Source organism: Poecilia reticulata, chromosome 17 (assembly GCF_904066995.2).
Source record: "Poecilia reticulata chromosome 17, P_reticulata-male-v2, whole genome shotgun sequence".
Lineage (NCBI taxonomy): Eukaryota > Metazoa > Chordata > Actinopteri > Cyprinodontiformes > Poeciliidae > Poecilia > Poecilia reticulata.
In genome coordinates, this window is record NC_088846.1 from 17,535,818 (window position 1) to 17,555,044 (window position 19,227).

At 40.5% G+C, this 19,227-nt stretch overlaps 1 protein-coding gene across 14 annotated transcripts in view; it reads right to left on the minus strand.

The window, feature by feature from the left end:
• Window positions 1-5,904: 5,904 nt before the first annotated feature.
• adgrl2b.1 (adhesion G protein-coupled receptor L2b, tandem duplicate 1) overlaps window positions 5,905-19,227 on the minus strand; it is a 124,527-nt gene continuing 111,204 nt past the window's right edge. For 5 of the 14 annotated variants that reach the window (XM_081598688.1, XM_081598691.1, XM_081598702.1 and 2 more), the window contains 3 exons: window positions 17,072-17,168; window positions 14,990-15,115; window positions 5,905-8,027 (listed from right to left, as the gene is read on the minus strand). In XM_081598688.1, coding sequence (XP_081454814.1) covers window positions 7,156-8,027; window positions 14,990-15,115; window positions 17,072-17,168 — 1,095 coding nt within the window. In that variant the 3' untranslated portion in view covers window positions 5,905-7,155. Of the gene's footprint in view, window positions 8,028-9,565; window positions 9,620-14,989; window positions 15,116-17,071; window positions 17,169-19,227 lie in introns of all 14 variants that reach the window. The other 9 variants (XM_081598692.1, XM_081598699.1, XM_081598701.1 and 6 more) reach the window with 6 other exon arrangements.

A 19,227-nucleotide genomic window follows, 5' to 3' on the forward strand; every position in this document is an offset into this window, starting at 1 on the left:
GAGGAAAAAAAAACAAAAAAAAAACTTATGTTTGGGTAAATTTCAGAGCACTGCAGTGCACATACAGTACAGAGCACCCACATGCAGACACAAATAAAGCACATTCTGGTCCAGCCTGTGATCTGATTTTGAATGAAGCATCTTGTTTGATGTCTTTTTGATGATGGACATGAAATAATGTCCAAATCACCAGGGGCTGGAGCCGGGAACATCAAACAGCTCCAAATGAAAACACGGTAATGTTTTCTCGAACCGGGCCTTATTTATTGCATCGTCATTTGCCCGCTGCCCCACGAATGCCGGGGCTTTGACTGCACCAAGATAAAAGATGAGTTGATAAATGAAGCACTTTCATCTCTGGGAAACTTCTGCGAAACTTCTTCATTTGCACTGCAAACACTGCATGGCTAATATGGTGCATCATAATATCATCAGATAAGGACAGATGGTAATGTCAGCGACGCAACGAGAAGTCAGAGGTGTAAGGAGTGTCTTTGAAGAGGATGAATGGCTGGAAACCGTCACAGCGGGATAAGGAGAGCCTGAGAAATGCTGATCTTTGTGTCTGGAACCCCTCTCCTATCAACACTTTACTCCCTCTGTGTTATTTGGAGAAAAGTATGGGATCATCTATACATTATTCAGTCTCAGAATCCGATGTTCTTTAAAATAATAATGCGGTGAGAAAGCTAATACAGAGCACAGGTGACTTAGTGATAATGAACCAATATATATGCATCATGCAAAACTGATCCTTGCGTTTGGAAAAGGGAGCTCAGCGCATTCATTTATCAAAATTTTGTCTTTGATAAAGCAGACAGGAGGAAACTCATCACGCACCCCTGAGGAAAAAAAAAAAAAAAAAGAGTCCTAGCTGTGACATCACACGTCCTGTAGCGTTTGTCTCTCGGTGGGGCCTGTGTAGCTGAAGAGGAAGCTTTCACCGACGATGCCTGTCCGTTCTCCAGTGAACTGCTAGCAGGTCATCAAGCTCTGCGTTTAATTTCATTTATAACTGAAGGGAAGCCAGAAGTCTGTATGAAATACAGATGGGGTTGTTGTCTCTGGGGGATTTTTGGAGGGCTCTGCGTAAACCGAGCACTTTATATTCAGAAAACAATGCTGAGAGCCATACTGCACCCAGACCTTTGCTTTGGCCTCCACGTCAGCTTCCTGACAGCAAACTGGCAACCAACTTCTACTTAATAAACTGCACCACAAAGATCCTGAAGCAACTGCTTCAGCTTTGCGACTGGCAAATGCGTGTGTGTGTGGCCAGCTAAGCTGGAAAATTCCTAGAAACGTACATATGAAAGACATTTCCATTTTTTCTAAATCTTTGAAATCTACCATGGGAGCTTTGCCTGATGATGCACAATAAACAGCGCTCAGTGCCTCATGAAAGCATTTATGCGCCTTGAATCTATTTGACAGTTTGTCTTGTAAAAATAAGCCATTTTAGGACAGTTAATTGGTAAAGCAATGCTTTGTGGAGCCACGTCTTGCTGTAATTAAGTCTTGTGCTACGTCTCAAGCGGCTTCACGCACGTGACTGAAAACCTTTGTCCATTCTTCTCTGTAACACACCTTAAGCTTGTTCAAACTGAGTGTAGGGTGTCAATGAACATCATTTTTCAAAGTCTTGCGTCTAATTCTCAACATTTAGGCGTGGACTTCAGAATGCCAGACTAGCACATGGAAATGCTCTCCAGCTTAGTTTCATATTAAGGGCTGTGGTCCTGTAGGAAGTTGGACTTCTGCCCTTGTTTGAAGTCTTTTGCAACCTCTAACAAGTTTTCTTGAAATATTTTTCTGGCTGACAATAAGCCTCCCCAGAGCCTGATGCTGCCAATACCACATTGGTCTTTCTGCTATGTTTGTTGGTCTTCACAATATTGTTTGAGCACTAATGTTCTCTAACAAACCTAACAAACCTCTAAGGCTTTCGGAGAACAGCTTGATTAACACTGAAGTAAGATAACACATAGGTGAACTCTATTGACTGAGTAATCATCAGCCATTTAGACTGAATTTTATTAAGAAAATGCAATAAAATTTAGGGAACAGTATATGTTGCAGATGCGTGCCTCACTTTTTATTTTTCGATTTTAGCTATAACTGCAGTTATGCACTACATAGTGTTGTTCTATCCCCTACAATGCCAGTGCCTACATTAAAGTTTGTGGTTGGAACAAAGGGTGAAAAAGTCACAGGGGGTATGAAGACTTTTGCAAGGCAATACGTTTTACAGTGAAATTTTAGAGTCAAACAGTGTGTCTAATTATAATATTACTTCCTTGTCGAAGTCAAACAACAACCATCTGAAAATCTGTTAAGTTAGACTAAGAAGGTTAAACAACTTGATTTACTCGGTTGCATGGGCCGCAACGCACCCAAGCATTTCTCAATTCCTTTGGCGTGATCGTCAAATGAGAATCGCATGTGTGAATGAATCACCCTGGAACCTACAGTTCATTTTCTCGCCACACTTCACCCCGAATGTACAAATATCCCAGTGATGGATTGCAAAATAGTATCTGTTTGTCATTATGGATTAAACTCCTCCATAATGATAGCCTCATATACATCCCTAGCAGCATTTCTGATGCAAAAAATGCTCACATGCAACCTATTTGAGCCAAATGCCAGCACTTTCAGACGCAAAACGCTGGCTTTTGATCATGGCCTGTGGGGAGAAATTAATCCAAGCGCATACTACACATTTTTTCTCGGGGAACCGACACACAGTTTGTGCCAGTAAGTACTTGGATGTACAAAGGACCAAAAAGATGAAGCATGTATTATAAGGTTTTACAGTTGGATAGTCTGAAAAGTGCCTTTTTTATTTGGGTTGGTCATTCAAGATATAAGCAGCAGTGGGGCAATCAAAAAGCAGTAAAATTTGTTCAACTTTACTACATATGTCCTTTATTAGCTTACTTGTCTCAGTCAGATATGAAAAGTTTGAAATGATTGGTTTTGCCAGCCATACTTAGGGTGGGGTTAGGGTTGGCAGTACCTTAATGCCTTAATACTTTATTGTTTCAACTTAAAAAGCCTTCTTTTATGTATGCAAAGTACACCCAGAGGGTAGAAATCCAAAAAAGTAGGCCTTAAAATAATAATAGTTCCATTATCCAGACATTATACCATCATGTGAGGTGCCATAGCAGATGGAACAAAATATCAATCAAAACGAGAACTCCTTCACCTTAAGAATCACATGTGGGTTTAAAGAGCAGCAGCTCAAGCCGACCCTCAAATCCACAATACTAAAAAAATGGTACTTATCAAGTCCCAAGTCCCACTGATATGACTAGAAGTGCACTGATTGCTCCTATGCTGCCAGTATTTCTGTGTCCGACCCATCTTCAGTGACGGCTGAGAAAGACCTCAGGTTTTTTCAACTGTTAACCGCAAAAAGATGGAATAGAAAGCTGATGGATGAATGGACATTTGAATACTCGCTAAAAGGCCCCCCCACCCCCGACGCTTCAAAGGCTGCATCTTCGTCTGATATTTTAGATGTGCTCCAATCTGTCAGTGTCACCAAGCGTCACTCAGTACCGTTCAACATCAGCTTCCTCTAAACTCAAACTTCAAGAAAGAATCTAATTGGATGCCAAGTTTGGCCCCTAAGCTATTTTCTTAAATTAAATCGATTTGCATTTTATGCATTGTTTCTCTTTATAAATAAACATGAATATTTGTGGGGAATTTTATAAATGGAAAGATTCCACACTTGCATATAAACAAAGTGGGATTCTGAAATGTTTTATCGTGCTTTATCGTTTTACTTCCATTTCCTGAACCTCCAAATTTAGTCATCTTACAGCGACAAACATGAATAGATGACGCAAAAGTTTAGGATTGTGACAGGATCGTGCTAAGGAGAATGTTTTCTTTGGCAGGGAGAAGGAAAGCTAGTCAGAGTTAATATGAATATGGATGGAGCTAAATGCAGGGCAGCCAGGTCAGAGGCTGCAAAAGACTAGAGACGGGGGCCAGATGTTCACCTTCTGCCAGGACAAAACTAAACACACAGCAAGAGCTACAACGGGACAGTTGGATCATTGCAGAGTGGACTGGCTAAAGTACAGATCTTAGTCCTATTGATGTTCGGTTTGGAGACTTGGAAGCTGATCAGAATGGGCAGAAATTTTAGCATCCAGATGTACAAATATGTACATCTGGACGCTTAAACAGACTGCAAGTTAAAAAAAAACTTGCAGCTGTAATTGCAACAAAATATGGCTCCAAGTAACAAATCTAGAAGGGCCTGAATACTGACACGCCATACATTTCAGATTTTTATTTGGGAGGAAAGAATTTCAATGTAGAATTATGTTTCCACTGAAGTGGTCTTCAAACTACTTTGTGTTGGTCTGTCACATAATCCACCAACTAAACACATCATGGGTTTTGTTTGTAACATGGATGTAATGAACCAAAAGTTAAAGGAGTCTGTACTTTTTTTTCTTACTTAAAAAAAAAATCACTTGGAATACTTATAATAAATTTACAATGTAAAATTCCTGACTTTATAACCGACTGGAAAAAAAAAAGTGGTTTCACATAGCAACCAGATTAACAATCTCACATTAACAATAAAAACAACAACAAACATTGATTTTGTGGAATCTTGCATAAGAATAAAAAATATGCAATAAAGAGCAGTCTAAAACTGCTGCACCATTCTGATGGTTTCTTGCATAAGATCACTTTATTTATGGGCATAAAGTAGAACAAATATAAGCTTGTTGTTTTTTCCCTTTTTTTAACAAAAATATTTAGAAATCAATTCGAGGCTCATTGTCTGTGGATTCTAGCAGAATAATATTTTAAGGCTTCATTTTAGCAAATTATGATTTTTATGGCTTACAGACAATAAAGCCTTGAATTTGAAAATTAAATTGAGATCAATAAATAGTAAAAGAAAAAAAAATTAATACAGAAATGTCTAATGAAATGATGCCTAATAAAAACTGTCAAGATATAAACCTCTTCTACTTGTGTCAGAAGTCTATTCAACAAGCTTCTTTAGCTCTTCTTTTTTTTTAATGAAAGTCTTCTCATGATTCTGCATGCCACAACACGGCATAAACATGATACTTATGTATCAAATATTAGTTTTGTTTTATATAATAAAGACTCAAAATGTGCATAACGTATCAACATGTTTCATTATTTAGCTGAATTAGTGAAAAAGCAACTTTTCAGTGACATCCAAATTCTTTGAGATGCACCTGTACATTCATCAAACCCCCAAAACAAAACTCACAATTCCACAATTTTTCAGAAACGTTTTGCCTTCTTTTTTTTTTTTTTTAAGAACAGCATAAATGGGTCTATATTCTCCAGTACCATCTGCTTCCTTCTTATCCACTCCATTAGTCCAGCATTATAAAAACTGGGTATCTGTTAACTCTTAAATACTGTACAGTTTATCGCATGCTGTAAAGAAAAATCAAGACGCCATGTGCAACTCGTCAGCTGCCATTTCTAAAAAACCCATTTCCACCACAGGGGGGAGGATACAAATACACCGCTGTTACTGGACATAAAACGGACAGACTTTACAGACGGACAACAGATGTCTCATACAGAAGAGAGGGAAAGCACAGAGGGAATGAGACAGAATGGGAGCAGGGAGAAACTGTTGCCGTGAGAACGGCATGGGCTCTTTTTTTGTTTTGTTTGTGTGTTGCATTGAAAGGTCAATTCAGATGAAATGCTGTCCCCTGATAGATGGTAATATTTACAAAGCTGAACACAAGTGGATTTAATGCACATATTCATTTGTGGAGAACAGTTTCATATTTGCATGAACAGAGAGCATTTTTTTTAACCATAGAAACAAATGGAAAAAAAAAAAAGATAAGAAAGAGCAGCCAGATTTCTGCGAACGAGAAAAAGTTTCACATTTATTTAATATCAAACAGGAGTTGAATTAAATACCAGTTGATGATGGGCTCTTACAAAAGAAATAAAATTAACCTAATCAGTGCGGCAATGTCTTTTCACACTTCCCCAACCATGATCTTTTTCTTTTTTTAATTACTTAATAAATTAATTAGTGTCAAAGGATGAAACATTTTTGCAAAAGAATAAAAAAGAAAACCTGCAAAATCTGCAAAGGCATGGAAGGAAAGGAGTCAAAACTGAAAGTTTCTTTCAAGTCAAATAAATTACACGGGGATCCAATTCGTTCGTTCTAACGTTAAGTCTTTGCGTGGCCCGGTGTCAACAAATATACTACTGGCGAAAAACTCATCATTCGTAAAAAGCAAAAAACACTTCACAAGCAGAGATGTGAACATGGTTTCATATGAACTGATGTCTCAAAACTTCTTTTTTTTTTTTCTTTTTTTTAATATTCAAACATTCTACAACAAGTCAAGTGTGAGAGGGAAAAAAAGCACATTTCCAACAGTTTGATTAACCTTGTCTGAAGAATTTTAACATTGAAAGGGCATAACTACGGAATTCTTGCCATTTCTTTTTTCTTTATCTTTTTTTTCACTTTGTCTTTTTGTTTTTACTTTTTACACTAGTGGTACAGCAAAATATATATATTTTTTCAGCTGTTACATGTACAACAGTTAATTGTGCAATAGAGAAAAATATAAGGCCTGAGTCTGAATTAGTGGTTTCTTAACTTTACAGTCCTGACGGTGTAAGTGGAGCCTCACTAGTTCTTGTTCTGCACTTCTCGACTTAAAAAGCACCCTGGTTCTGCAAAGTCCCCCAGGAATATGCCAAGAGCTTCATGGTTCTTTGCTTGGAGGTTTAAAATTTTTTTATTTAATCCCTTACTCTTCGATTTTTCTCTCAGTACGACAGAAACACCAGACTTATCTTTGAAACTGCGGCCTCTGTGTTATCCTCTGCACCTCATTAGTCCAGCAGCAGAGCAGCCGCAGCACCACATTTGTCTGGCCTCAGTTGGGTGTGTCTTGTGTGTAAATGAGATCTCTGTGCAAAAAAAAAAATTAAAGTCTTTCATTCCTATTCCCAATCCGGGGACTTTTCACTTCCTGTCCGAACAGGAAGGGCATGTGCGGAGCCAGGCCCACTAGGCTCTCTTGACATCACCAGAAAGCACCCAGCTGTTCAAACCTGTGCGACAGAGATGCCCAAACCCTGCATTCCCTCTCAGAGGCTGGTGATCAGTTGCATTTGTCCATCGCTCGGGGCGTCTCCGTCCTGCTCACAGTCCTCAGTGCTGGGCGAGATGATGCACCCATCGCTGGTGCCTCGGTTTATGTGGTAGTAGGACAGCGGCTGCGGAGCGTCGCCGAGCTCGGGCATGCTCTTGTGATACGCATCCTCGCCTTCGCTGTGAGGTGAGGGAGAGAGCTCCTCCTCTTCCTCCCCCTCCTCCGGCGGGTACGGCGAAGCTGACGGCGACGGAGAGTCTCTCAGATTTGGCATGCTGGTATACAGAGAGTCTCTATTGTTGCTGGGTGACTGGGAGCCCATGTCCTCCACTGCGGTAACAGTCTCGGAGCCATGGCCGCTGTGGCCCTCCAGGCGCCTGGGAGCCTTCTGGGCGCTGTAGAGTAGAGAGTGAGTCCTTTGGGGAAGGAGGGGGGCCTCCAGCACCTCCTTGTGGTGAGGGTGCAGGAGCAGCTCCAGGGTGGTGTGGCCTCCTCTTCCACCACCTCTCTGCGGGGATGAGGCCTCCGTGTGGTCTGCCACGATGGCATCATCCTCGCTCCCGCTCCCACCCCCTCCTTGGTCCACAGTCACCCTGGTGTGGGGAGGCGGCGCACGGTCCCTCTCTCTTGGGGTGCTGCGAGCTTTAGGGGCCCCGCGGGGCCTGAGGTTGTTGTGGACAATCTCGGATATGATCATTTTCTCAAATGCGGCGTCATCCAGGTTGAGGCCCCCCAGGTCACCAGGGGCTCGAACACCCACGGCTTCGTAGTCATCGTCGCGCAGGGAGTAGCTGTTGTTGAAATTGCCGTTGAGGGGGAGGGTGTCCATGGCGCTGATGTCCCTGCTGTTGCTGAGGGAGTGCTGTCCTAGAACGAAAGGCGGAAAAGCAGGTAAGATATAATTTCATTCATGTCAAGAAAGAAAACCACCACACCATCCACATATGAAGGGTCTTGCAAACATATTCATAGCCCCTGAACTTGTGTACATGTTGTTGTGTAGAGGCACAATCAATCAGTCTTTTGGTATTTTATGTGATAGACCAACACAATGTGGAGAATTGAAGCTATAAGGCCTTGTCTCTATCCAGTTTGGCATATCTAGATGAACATTTTTTGCCTATTTCTTCATGAAACATATCAGAACATCCATTTTCAAGTCTTTTCACAGGTTCCTAATTGGATTTAGATCTGGACTTTACGGCACAAATACACCACATCATGATGTTGCCACCACCGTGTTTCACTAACGTAATGGTGTATTCAGAGAGTTGTGCAATGTCAGGGTTCTGCTTATGCATGTAGGTGGTAAAGTTAAATTTTGATCCCTGCTGACCAGAGCATGTTTGCTCCCCCACCCCAAATCTCCTAAAGGTCAGGATGCACAAATAACATTTTTCCTGCTCACATATTTTCCACCAGAGCTGTTGATCTCTGCAGCTTCTCCACGGTAAGCACTGGCTTCCTGGTTGCTTCTCTGATTAATGCTCTCCTTGCCTTGCCTGTCAGTGTGGATGGACAGCTATGTCCAGGTGTGTTTGCAGTAGAATCATACTCTCTATTTTCAGATGATGGATTGAACAGAGCGCCGTGAGACGCTCGCAGCTTGAGATTTTGTTCTATAACCTAACTCTGCTTTAAGATCCCCCCTACAATTTTATCCCTGACCTTTCTGATGCGTTCCTTTGTATCTAATTGTTTGCACTGGATTTTATTAAGTAAAATCAAAGTAAAGGTACAAGTAAAAATGTGCTGCTTAGTTAAAAAGCTGTCTAATTTTCTTCAGCTTCACAGTTATGAGCTGCTTTGTGTTGGTCTAGCAAATAAAATCCCAATATGCATTGGAATTTATAATTAGGACATGACAAAAATTTTAAAAGTTCAAGAGATGTTAATATTTTTGCAAAGCACTCCAGCTGATACTGCTCAGGACACTTTAAAGTTTTGCTTTTTGATCTGAGGTTTGATTTTAATTTCATGTAAGTGCGACAACATGAAACTCAAAGGGGAACCAATTATCTTCCCACCATGCTCGTCCTCATTAGAGACGACGTTCTCGGGCCAATATAAGAAATTATCCTGAACAATATTGGAAGAATGAGACCAAAGAATGACTTAAAACTTAAAACAACAACATACACCAAAGTAGCTCATGACCAGGTAACATCACAGCAGCAAAAACGGCTGAAAAATAGGTGATGCGCATAACCCAAGTAGATGAAAACGAGGGGATGAGAAAATGTGTCATCCACAATGAATAAAACATTCCACCTGGTAAAAGAAGGCAAGACTAGAGTGTAATGTCAAACACAGATGGCCAGCCACCTCTTTTACGCCGGGGGCCCCATGAGAACAGCGGCAGGCCCCCTCACAGCATGAAACACAGACACCGTGCAATGACTCACTTTGCCACCACTCACATCAAGTGTGTCTGCTCAGGCTATCAGGCCTAAGAACAGCTGATTTGCAAACAACAACAACAACAACAACAAAAAAGGAAAACAGATGCTCTTTCAATTGCAGCAGAAATAACAAAATTAGTGAAATAAGACAAAAGTGGAAGCTTGTAACATTCAACCTGGATTCAGCTGTGTCCTTCAAACCGCAAGTTGATTTTTCTTTCAAGTGTTTAAGTTGAATGGAAACATGCGTGTATTTGTTCGCCAGATTGAGAAGTAAAAGCCAGAAAAAAACAACTGAATCCAGGGACTCTGCAGGTGAAAAGATTCAGCGGCAAGCATATGTACAGCCTGTGTCAGAACTTTACGTACACTTATCTCTGACATGAATTTTAAATTCATTTTGGGGCTTTTAATGACGTTATTAAAAACATTTTTGGGGGAGAAGAATGAATGTAGAAGAAACAACTTCGGGGAATTAAAGAAAACAAAAAAACAGAAATTTATTTTGGACTATGGTATGCACACAGGCTCAAAACTGCATATCCAGGTTCAAATACGTACAGACACCCCTACTGATGTTCAAACTACTGTCCCTCAGGAAGTTGCAGAGAAACCACACAGTTTTTTGTAGCCACCAGCAAGCTCCTGGCAAAATTCTGACTGGATGTTTGAACACGGTTCTTAGCAGAGTTGGTAGAGCTAATTTAAAGTGGTTAGTTTCCTGGCACACAGCGAGCTTTAACGCATAAGACCATACATTTTCAACAGGGTTGAGTTTGGGGGAATTCCAGAAGGCAAAAACTAGAGTGTTCATCCTTCCTAAAGCCAGTTTTGATGCATGTTTGGGGTCGCTGACCAGATGGAAGATATAACTGAGACCAAGTTTTCACTTTTGACCAGAACTATTATCTCCGACGAAAGAAACAGAGTGCAAGAGCAAGCCAGAACTCAATTTAAACCCGTTATAACAGCATGCTGATGGAACACCAGTGCCCAACATCCTCTGACTTGTAAATTGAAATATTTAGCCTCCATGAGAAAAAGGATGCTTTGAGGCTTTCTAGTCTAAGATAACTGTGCCAACTGTCAGGTGTGCAATTTGTTATGCTGCCTGTGGTACTTGGACTCTTGTAAAATGGGTGGAAAATAGGAAGAAAAGGACTTCCTGCAAACTTTTCCACAAGAAAATGATTCCAAAAACTAATAAAAATGGTTTTGGAATATATAAAGTAGGTAAACATCAGCCTTTTGGAATAGTCTGTACTGCAACCCCATTGAAAATTTGAGTACTACAGCTGGTTCCAAGGCAGAAGGAAAATGCACCTATTTAAATTAGTTTTACTGTATTTAAACCTCCCACGGTCTTAAGAGATGGGTCACTTAGACCCCACAAGGTTTTTTATGTGTGGTTTAGGAAACTGACGGTCTGAAGGTAGAACTCCTCTTTCCCAGCTGTCTGACCATGACATTTCTAATGCCCCTCCTGAGCGTTTTGATAAGATCTGGGAGGGTTAAAAAGAAGTGCTGTCAATATTCAACCAACAGCTATGCCACAAGCTTGCTGAAGACTACATTTAACCGAATGTAGGTAGAGATGTAGGGATATATTTGAGTCTGTATGAATATTTTTTTTTTCCCTGTGTAAGTTACAGAAAAAAAACAATATTTTAATCGTTTTCAAAACTCACTGAAGTTATTTGTCACATAAACACTAAACCCTGAAAAAAATGTGTTAAATGCAAAAGCCCAAAATATTATTCAGGTTGATGAATAATATTTGGGCTCCGTATAAATAATAATAAAAAAAACACAAAACAAAATAAAACATCAGCAAGAGACTTCTTAGATAAAACCGAGTTTGTCCCGCTTCTATACGAACAATGTAGAACATATACAAATTACCAAAAATGACTCTGGTTTTCCACAGGCTGCATCTGAATTATAGTGTAAGTGTTAAAGATTGAAGTGGAAGTGCCTCGTTCGCTTTTAGGAGGACTTAATGTGATTGAAGTGTTGGGTTTTTATCGTTTCAGGCGAACAAAAGGACAGCGTGTCAGTGTCAAGTCTCAACTGAGCTAATCAGAAAATGAATTCAAATAACCAAAAATAAGTTAAAAAGCAAAAAAAGTATTTTATGGAAAGTGCCAAAAAAGTACAGAGAGTAAAGAGTAAGGTGACTGTGGACCAGCCCTTATTAACTTTAATGGGGGGTTGTCTGAGATCTCAAATTATACCCATCGCTTTCAGATTACACTTACGCTATTTTGAGGTTGTGGCTTGAGGGTGCAGCTGTAAATTTTATGTACTGTTCATTGGACATTGCACAGTTTAACCATGAGACATTTCTGGAATATCCCTCACTTGATCAGCTGGGCGTCAGTAGCAGATTTTGATTGAGCAACAAAAGGCAGTTGCCCAGGGCGGCATCAGAAGGGATCATACGAGCAGCGAGAAAGTGGAGTGCTGATAAAGGTTCTCAGCCAGGCCTGCATTTATGCAAGAACTTATCCAGAGCGGCTCAATAAAAGTAGTTAAAATAACCTAATTGTATTAACTTGTGAGGATACTGAACTAGTTTCAAGGTATTTTGTTGCTGATTTAGTTAATCGTCTGGATTCAGGACAGTTTATTGCGAGTTGAATATATTTTGTTCCTGGCAAACAAAAGAAAAAAAATGGTAAGATCTTGAATTTAAACATGCATGTCAAAAAAATACACAAAGTAAAAAAATAAAATGTATATATATATATATATATATTCTAGAATGAGTAAAATAATTAAGTGCAAAGAGCAAAATGCAAGTCAAGGTCGGGGTGCTGGTGGCTGTGGGGGTTTTCAAACTTGTGTCTGGATAGACTTTGCTTCAAAATGTACATTTATCTTTGCATGCAACCTGGACTTTTATTTATTTATTTTTACTGCAGACAGGTATTGTCTACCGGGAAAGGGAGGGAAATGATGTGAACAGAATTCAACTGGACATGGCGACAGCTGCACTCTGGGAAACGTTCCAGCAGAGATTCATTCAATATGCTCTCTCTTTCCAGTTTTTACTGCATCAGACGAACATCTGCAGAATATTACTTTGTATTAATACACTTATAATGGAGGACAGGCTCATCCTTTTCCAGGAGCTAAGTGTAATGACTATAGCAGGCAAACTTAGTATACGCCTGTGTTGAGCTTGACAGCTTCTCTCTATGCGTATTTCATTTTTGGCTGGTGATCTTTGCGCCAGGTTTTGACATTTGTGTGTTACGCCGCTGCAGCTCCCTTAACGTTATTTTCCATATGTTAAATCCTAGACTCCCCCCCCCCGTTTATAAGCATGTGAACTATTTCTTTTGTTTTGCCTGTGTGTTTGAACACAAATAACAACAGAGGATAGCCTCAGGAGGAGGGGAAAAAATAAAAAGTGTGTAAGGCAAGGATTTATGCTCACACACTGAGAATTACCCGGTAATTAAATATTCCCTCTTTTTATCTGTCTCCTGTGCGCCAGAGTTAAAATGCAATTATTCTACACAGATTAGGCAGGTAAACATTTTAGGGATAGAAAACAGCAGCTAAGTTATGCACCTGAGCTGCTTGGCTGCAGAGGAACTCACCTCAATAAAAACTAAATTAATCAATTTTGAAAAAAAAAAAAAACAAACAAAAAAAATGTAATCAAAAAGTGCATGTGGTTTTCAGTAGTTCAGCAGTGGCTCGGTCCAAGCTCTGCTTCATTAGTTCTATGCATGAAGTGCGCATTGTGCTGCCAGCTAGCTCGCAGCACAAAACAACAGAGACTGGAGCAGGTTAATCGGCACAGCCGCTCCGTACACACTTTTGCCATTCTGCCGCCTTGTGTATTCCCTTTTTATCATCAAGTGCCTGTGAAATAACAGAGGCCTGTAACTTTGCCCGCATTGCGTCACGAGCTTCTGTTTTTTTCCTCCTCTGATTGGGCTTCTTTCACTCTGCAAGAGAGGAAGTAGGTCACAATGCACAGCGCTGTTCCAAATCAGGTTTCGTCTTCGGAAAAATGTCGAGATTTCAATAAGTTGTCACTGTGTGACGACGCCCAATGCTCCATAAATGAAATATCCACGTTGGTGGATAATAAAAGGTTTATGATAGGGAACTCAGTGGATGCCTGAATGTTAGCTGGGTGGATGGAGGCCAACAGATGGGTGGGTGGATAATGGACAAACCAATGGATGGGTGGATGAATGGGAACTGAATGATGGGCAAACAAATCTTCACTAATCTAATCCCATTTTTTCCCCAGACTGCCCTTGGATATTTTACTTGTCAGGTGGCGAAAACAAAATATATGTATACGCATATATAAATAATCTGGACTAATATGCTGCAGCTGTGTTCACCAAAAACAAATTCCCACATGACTTCTAAGTAGACCAGATAAGAATACTCTGATGTTGAGCTCCATTATAAAAAAGGGAAAACTAGGTAACGATAAATAAAACACTTAGAAGATGCGAGCCATGAAGGACGAAAGGTAGAGTCTGTATAATTAGTTTGAACATGTTCAGTTATGCCATGTCACAGTCTCAGTCTCCACTGCTTTCACATATAAAAAAGAAAAATAGAAAAATCCAACATACTTCATGGAACAGTTTGGCATTTTGAGAAGAATTTGTTTTCTGGCAGGGAGACGGATGAGAAAAGTGACATCACTCTCAAGATTCGTCTGTTGAATATGAAGCTGCAGAGACTAAAATAGCATATAGAATAAAGGCTGTTAACCAGGCAACACGGCCCAGCTGCAGCCACCTTTACTGCTCCCTAATTAACACTTGATATCAGGATCATTTATTAATTGCACAAGTATGTGCAATGTATAAAAAAGACAACTTCCTGCTGGAATAATTCCTCTGGCAAAGGCCGTTAACTTTCTTTTCTCTCTCTCTCTCTCTTTCTCTCTCGCTCTCGTTCTCTCTTAGTTGGTTGCCTGGGAACAGCTCCGCTCCAAGACTGGCAGATAACCCACCCCAAAATGGCAAATTGTTGTTTTCCAATGGCTTAAACAAATGAGATATAAAGTGTTAATTAGTGCGCTTTTAAGGTCCTGATAGGCTGATTTTGTTATTGAGGCTGCTTCGCCTGATGTTCCAGCTCGCTGTTAAACCCTAACAACCTGTTGTTTTTACACAAATAGGATAAAACATGTTAATTATTGAGCCTCGGAAGTGCTGGTAGGTGTACTTTGAAACCAGAGCCAGGTTTTCACTCTTCACGCTTAAAAAAATAAAGAGCTGGCTGTAGCTTTAACAGACTCGACATGAAAGTGGTTGCAATCTGTCTCTTTTTCCAGAAAGGGGAACACTTCTCAAAATGTCGCATGTGTGCTTTCGAAACAACCAAAAAATCTGTGCAAAGACAAAGAGAAGAAGTGAGGTGGCAGGGGTAGAGGATGTGCACCTGGGGAGTGAAAGGCCGGAGGAGAGGGGGTGTTGCACACCACCGTTTCAGCCAGGAGGTTGTTATAGGGGTTAGTGTCGTGGGTTCGGAGGAGGGGGTTAGTTAGGAGGTAGTTGCCAGTCATCCCTGCAATAAACAGGAAGAAGAGACAGAAAAAAGGGGAAAGAATTAGGAGGTGAAAACAGTAGAGGAAGTGAGCTCAAGGTTGCATGTTCTTAGGGTTTTTGCGGGATCGCGTCGGGTAGATTCCATAAACAAACACTGATACTCGCTGTGCGGAACCTTTCGCCGCAGAAGATTTACGGCCTCTGCTCCGTCTGTGCAGCGGACGGAGCAGCCGCGGAAACGCTGGTCAAGGCGTGCCGTTACTCAAACAGCTCGCCGATGCAGCTGACAAACAGCATTATAGGGACAAGTGTTGACCAAAGCCTGGCAACATAATCAGCTGCAATGTTTATGCGAGGCAGATTCATCCAAACAAACTCATCCATTCGAGACAGCAGACGAAACATATCCATGCGGCCTACCACAAATAACACAGTATCCTCATCAACCATCATGCGCTTTTCTAAGCTCTCGGGAATGCAACAACACATCCGAAGTTATTAGAATGAATCGCTGAGAAACTCTGTATTGGCAAGGATCGCTGTAAAAAAAAAAAAAAAGTGCTGAGCTGAAGCCAAATCTGTATTGGCAGAGTCCGGTTCCTGGGTTTCATGATGCTGGAATAATTCCCAAAGCTTGCTCTGACCCCCATTCGACTTTGCTCCTCTCCGTCCTCTTCTTCTACCTTCAAAGTCACTTTGGGATGACAGTATCTTTAGTCCTGATCTATAACATGATAAACTTCACAACAAAGCGATAAACCGCTTTTCTACATTTTGTTCTGTTGCAACTTTTAACAAAATAGTTTTTTTCATTAAACTGTAGTATGCATCTGAATTCGGCTGTAGCGGCAGCGATGCTGTAAGTCTTGACTAGCTTTGCAAATTTATAGACTGAATCTCCATCTTCCTATCAGCTCTGCTTAATAAACGCATCCCCACATTATGATGCTGCCACTACCATGTTTCACACCGACGTTGGTCTCCTAAGAGTCATGTGGAGTTTCATACAACCACAGATTTTCCATGAGGGCTCGAAAGGTACATTTTGGACTCATTTGACCAGATCACCTTATTCCACATGGTGACTGTGTGGGTTACTTGGCTTTTCTTCATCAGTGGAGTTTGTCTTGATCCTCTTTGGCCCAAACAACTAATATCTGTCCTGTCGCTGTATTCTCCCACTCAAAAAGTATGTCTCTGCAGCTCCTCCAGTTACCATTAGCATTTTGGATGTTTTTCTGATTAAATTCTTCCTTGCCCTTGGTATATTTTCACTTCTACCTATTGAGTTGTTCCCTTTTTGTGATGTTTTTTAACCTAACCCTACCTTGAACATCTCCACATCTTTATCCCTGACTTGACATGTTCTTAAATATGCTGTTTGTTCAGTGAAGTTCTCAAACAAAGCTTTAAAGGGCAGAACAACCTCATTCACACTAGAACTGAACTATATAAAAATTATATAGTGGATGTTTAACAGGACTTTTTTTTTTTTTTTTTTAATAAATGCATGCAACACTTTTCAGAGTTTTAGTTGAAAAGAAAATTATATCATTTTCTTTCTGCTTCACAATTTTACCCAACTTTGGCTTGGTCTAACAACACATTAATACACACACGCACACACACACACACACACACACACTTGTAGTTGTAATGTGACAAAACGAAAAAGGGTCTCTAGGAGGGGAGGCACTGCAAATATATTATTATTTGTCTGTTTCTTTCCATTTATTTAGTCCAAGCGAGCAGAGACAAGTGAGAAAATGCTGCAAAGCTTTGAGCGTTTAATGCATCTGATTGTTCGTTTGGAGAAAAGCGGCATGAAATCGGGCCTTATCTCCCTCTCCCCTCAGTCAGCACGAAGCGATGCAGGCTGCATCCATTGAAGTGTTTACTGTTAATTCAGAGCTTCATCACAAAGAGAACAGAGCTCGTGTCTCGTCTGGTGATGACGGAGGCAGCAGTTGCTTACCCTGGTTGAGCGTGGAGGTGCTGTTTATGTCGCCTGAGATGAAGGAGGACTCCGACTGCTTTCTCACAGTGTCGTTCCACATCCGCCTGATGCGGCTCTGCGTTGACAAAAAAAAAAAAAAAGCAGCCGCTGATTAGTGCTCAACATGGCGCTGTAATGTTTCAAGGCTTCTGGTCCCCAGGCCTGAGTGGCTGTGTGGTTTTGTGATTCAGACCATACTCTCTATAAATTAGGATCTAATTGACGCGCTAGCTGATGACATGTTTGTGTATCACAAAGCTCCACAACATGCTATTGATTCGACTGCTCCCTAAAATTGGAGCCACTGAGAATCTTACGGTTTGTAATTTGACTCTGAGCTGCTCTCTTCTGCTCCGAGCAGCGAGAGCAGAGGCAGCCACCGAATTCCCAGCGGCGCTCCCTAAATGAGACCTCACAAAGTCTTTGGAGCAGATATCATAAGTGGGATAAGCAGCAATTCTTTCCCACAGGGTGCCCATGTTTTAAGTTCAGAGCAGATGCTTTTCAGAAAATCATATATATATATATAAAAAAAAATAATAATAATATAAGGTTGGAGAAATCAAGCGAAATTGCCACAGTTTAAAACTTGCTTTGATGCGTGTTGTATTCATTAACGTTGGGGAAGTTATTCACAATTTCCATAACCTTCAAATTTTTTTATTTGTACTTTGCTTTTTAAGTTGATCAGTGAATCTAACCCCCCCCCCACAAAAAAAAACAAAAAAAACAGAGAGCCAAACATTTTTCGGCCTCTCTTTAAAGTGAGAAATGAGGACGCATAAAATAACATAGCCTTATGTTGCTATACTTCTCACTAAGAAGAATGGCTAGGGAGGAGGTAAAAGACCTGCAAAGTTTACAGAGTAAGCAGAATCTAGTGTAGAACCTTTAGGTGCCATCTAAAATTAAATGGAGGTCTGAGATTGATGTCAAAAAACAGCCATAGGTCTCATATGAAACGCCACTTTTAGAAAAGCGCTTGATGCCCAGTGCACAACATGGTGGGAGACCAGTAATGCTGTGGGTCTGTATCTTACCCAAAGCATCTGAGATCCTTAGTACGACTAAAGATCTCAGATACTTTAGACCTTAGTACCACCGGAATTTTTGAAATATAATAATAACATTTGGTCAAATCAGTACACAAGCTCACACACAAGACCTTGTGTGCCGACCTCAGTCCGCAGACTTTAATCGAGTAGAAAAGTTGTTGCGGGAGCTGAAAGGAAGAGAACAAAAGGCCTTAAGGCTTTTTAAACAGCTTTAACAGAGGTCCCAGTCAGTATGGAGGGAGCTTTACTCTGGTTCAATATTTGTAAAACAAGCTAATTGATCCAAATGTGAGAGATTTTCCTAATGCTAAATATAATCTACGGCTCAACAATCAGAAAGGAGATGTAATTATATTAATATGTATTGGCTTTATGAACGAAACTGAGCTGCATGCTTTGTTGTTCACATAACTAAACAAAGTGTAAAAATGACAAACGGTTTAACCTATCTATAAAATTCTGACATGTGTATTTCTTGCTTGATCTGACTTGTGTAACCAAATAAACCATCTTACATGTTTTGCACAGCATCGTAACAGTCGTGGCTGTAATTTGTTTCCGAATATATCTACTCGCGTCATTATTTTGACAAGCTCGGCTGACAGACGATGGCGACTGCTTTCTGAAAATGTGTAAATCTTTCACTCGTTATCTGGCTGAGAGGCATTTCCTTCTGTCAGACTCTGATCGTAAAAAATGCCTCGCCTTCACGAGGACTTCAAAAGATATTAGATTTAGAAAATAACCAAGAGCATTTTTTTTTATTACTTTTAAACACATCTTGTTGTGTCCTACATGGGTTTTCTCAATAATCACAATAAATACTACTAAACTTTTTTTTTTCTGTATTAAATTTCTTCAACCAGACAGAGATACAAAAGCATTAAAAGAACACAAATATTAAAGAGAAAAGCAAACACGATGCTGGCAGAAGCTGGGAAGAGAGTCGTTATGGATCCTGTACCGAGACAAGCTGAAAGCTCACTCAGCGAGCAAGAAGCCATTGCTCCGAAAGCAGCATGAAAAGACAGATTACAGTTTGCAAAATGCACTTGAGCGAAAAGAAATGAATTTTTGAAG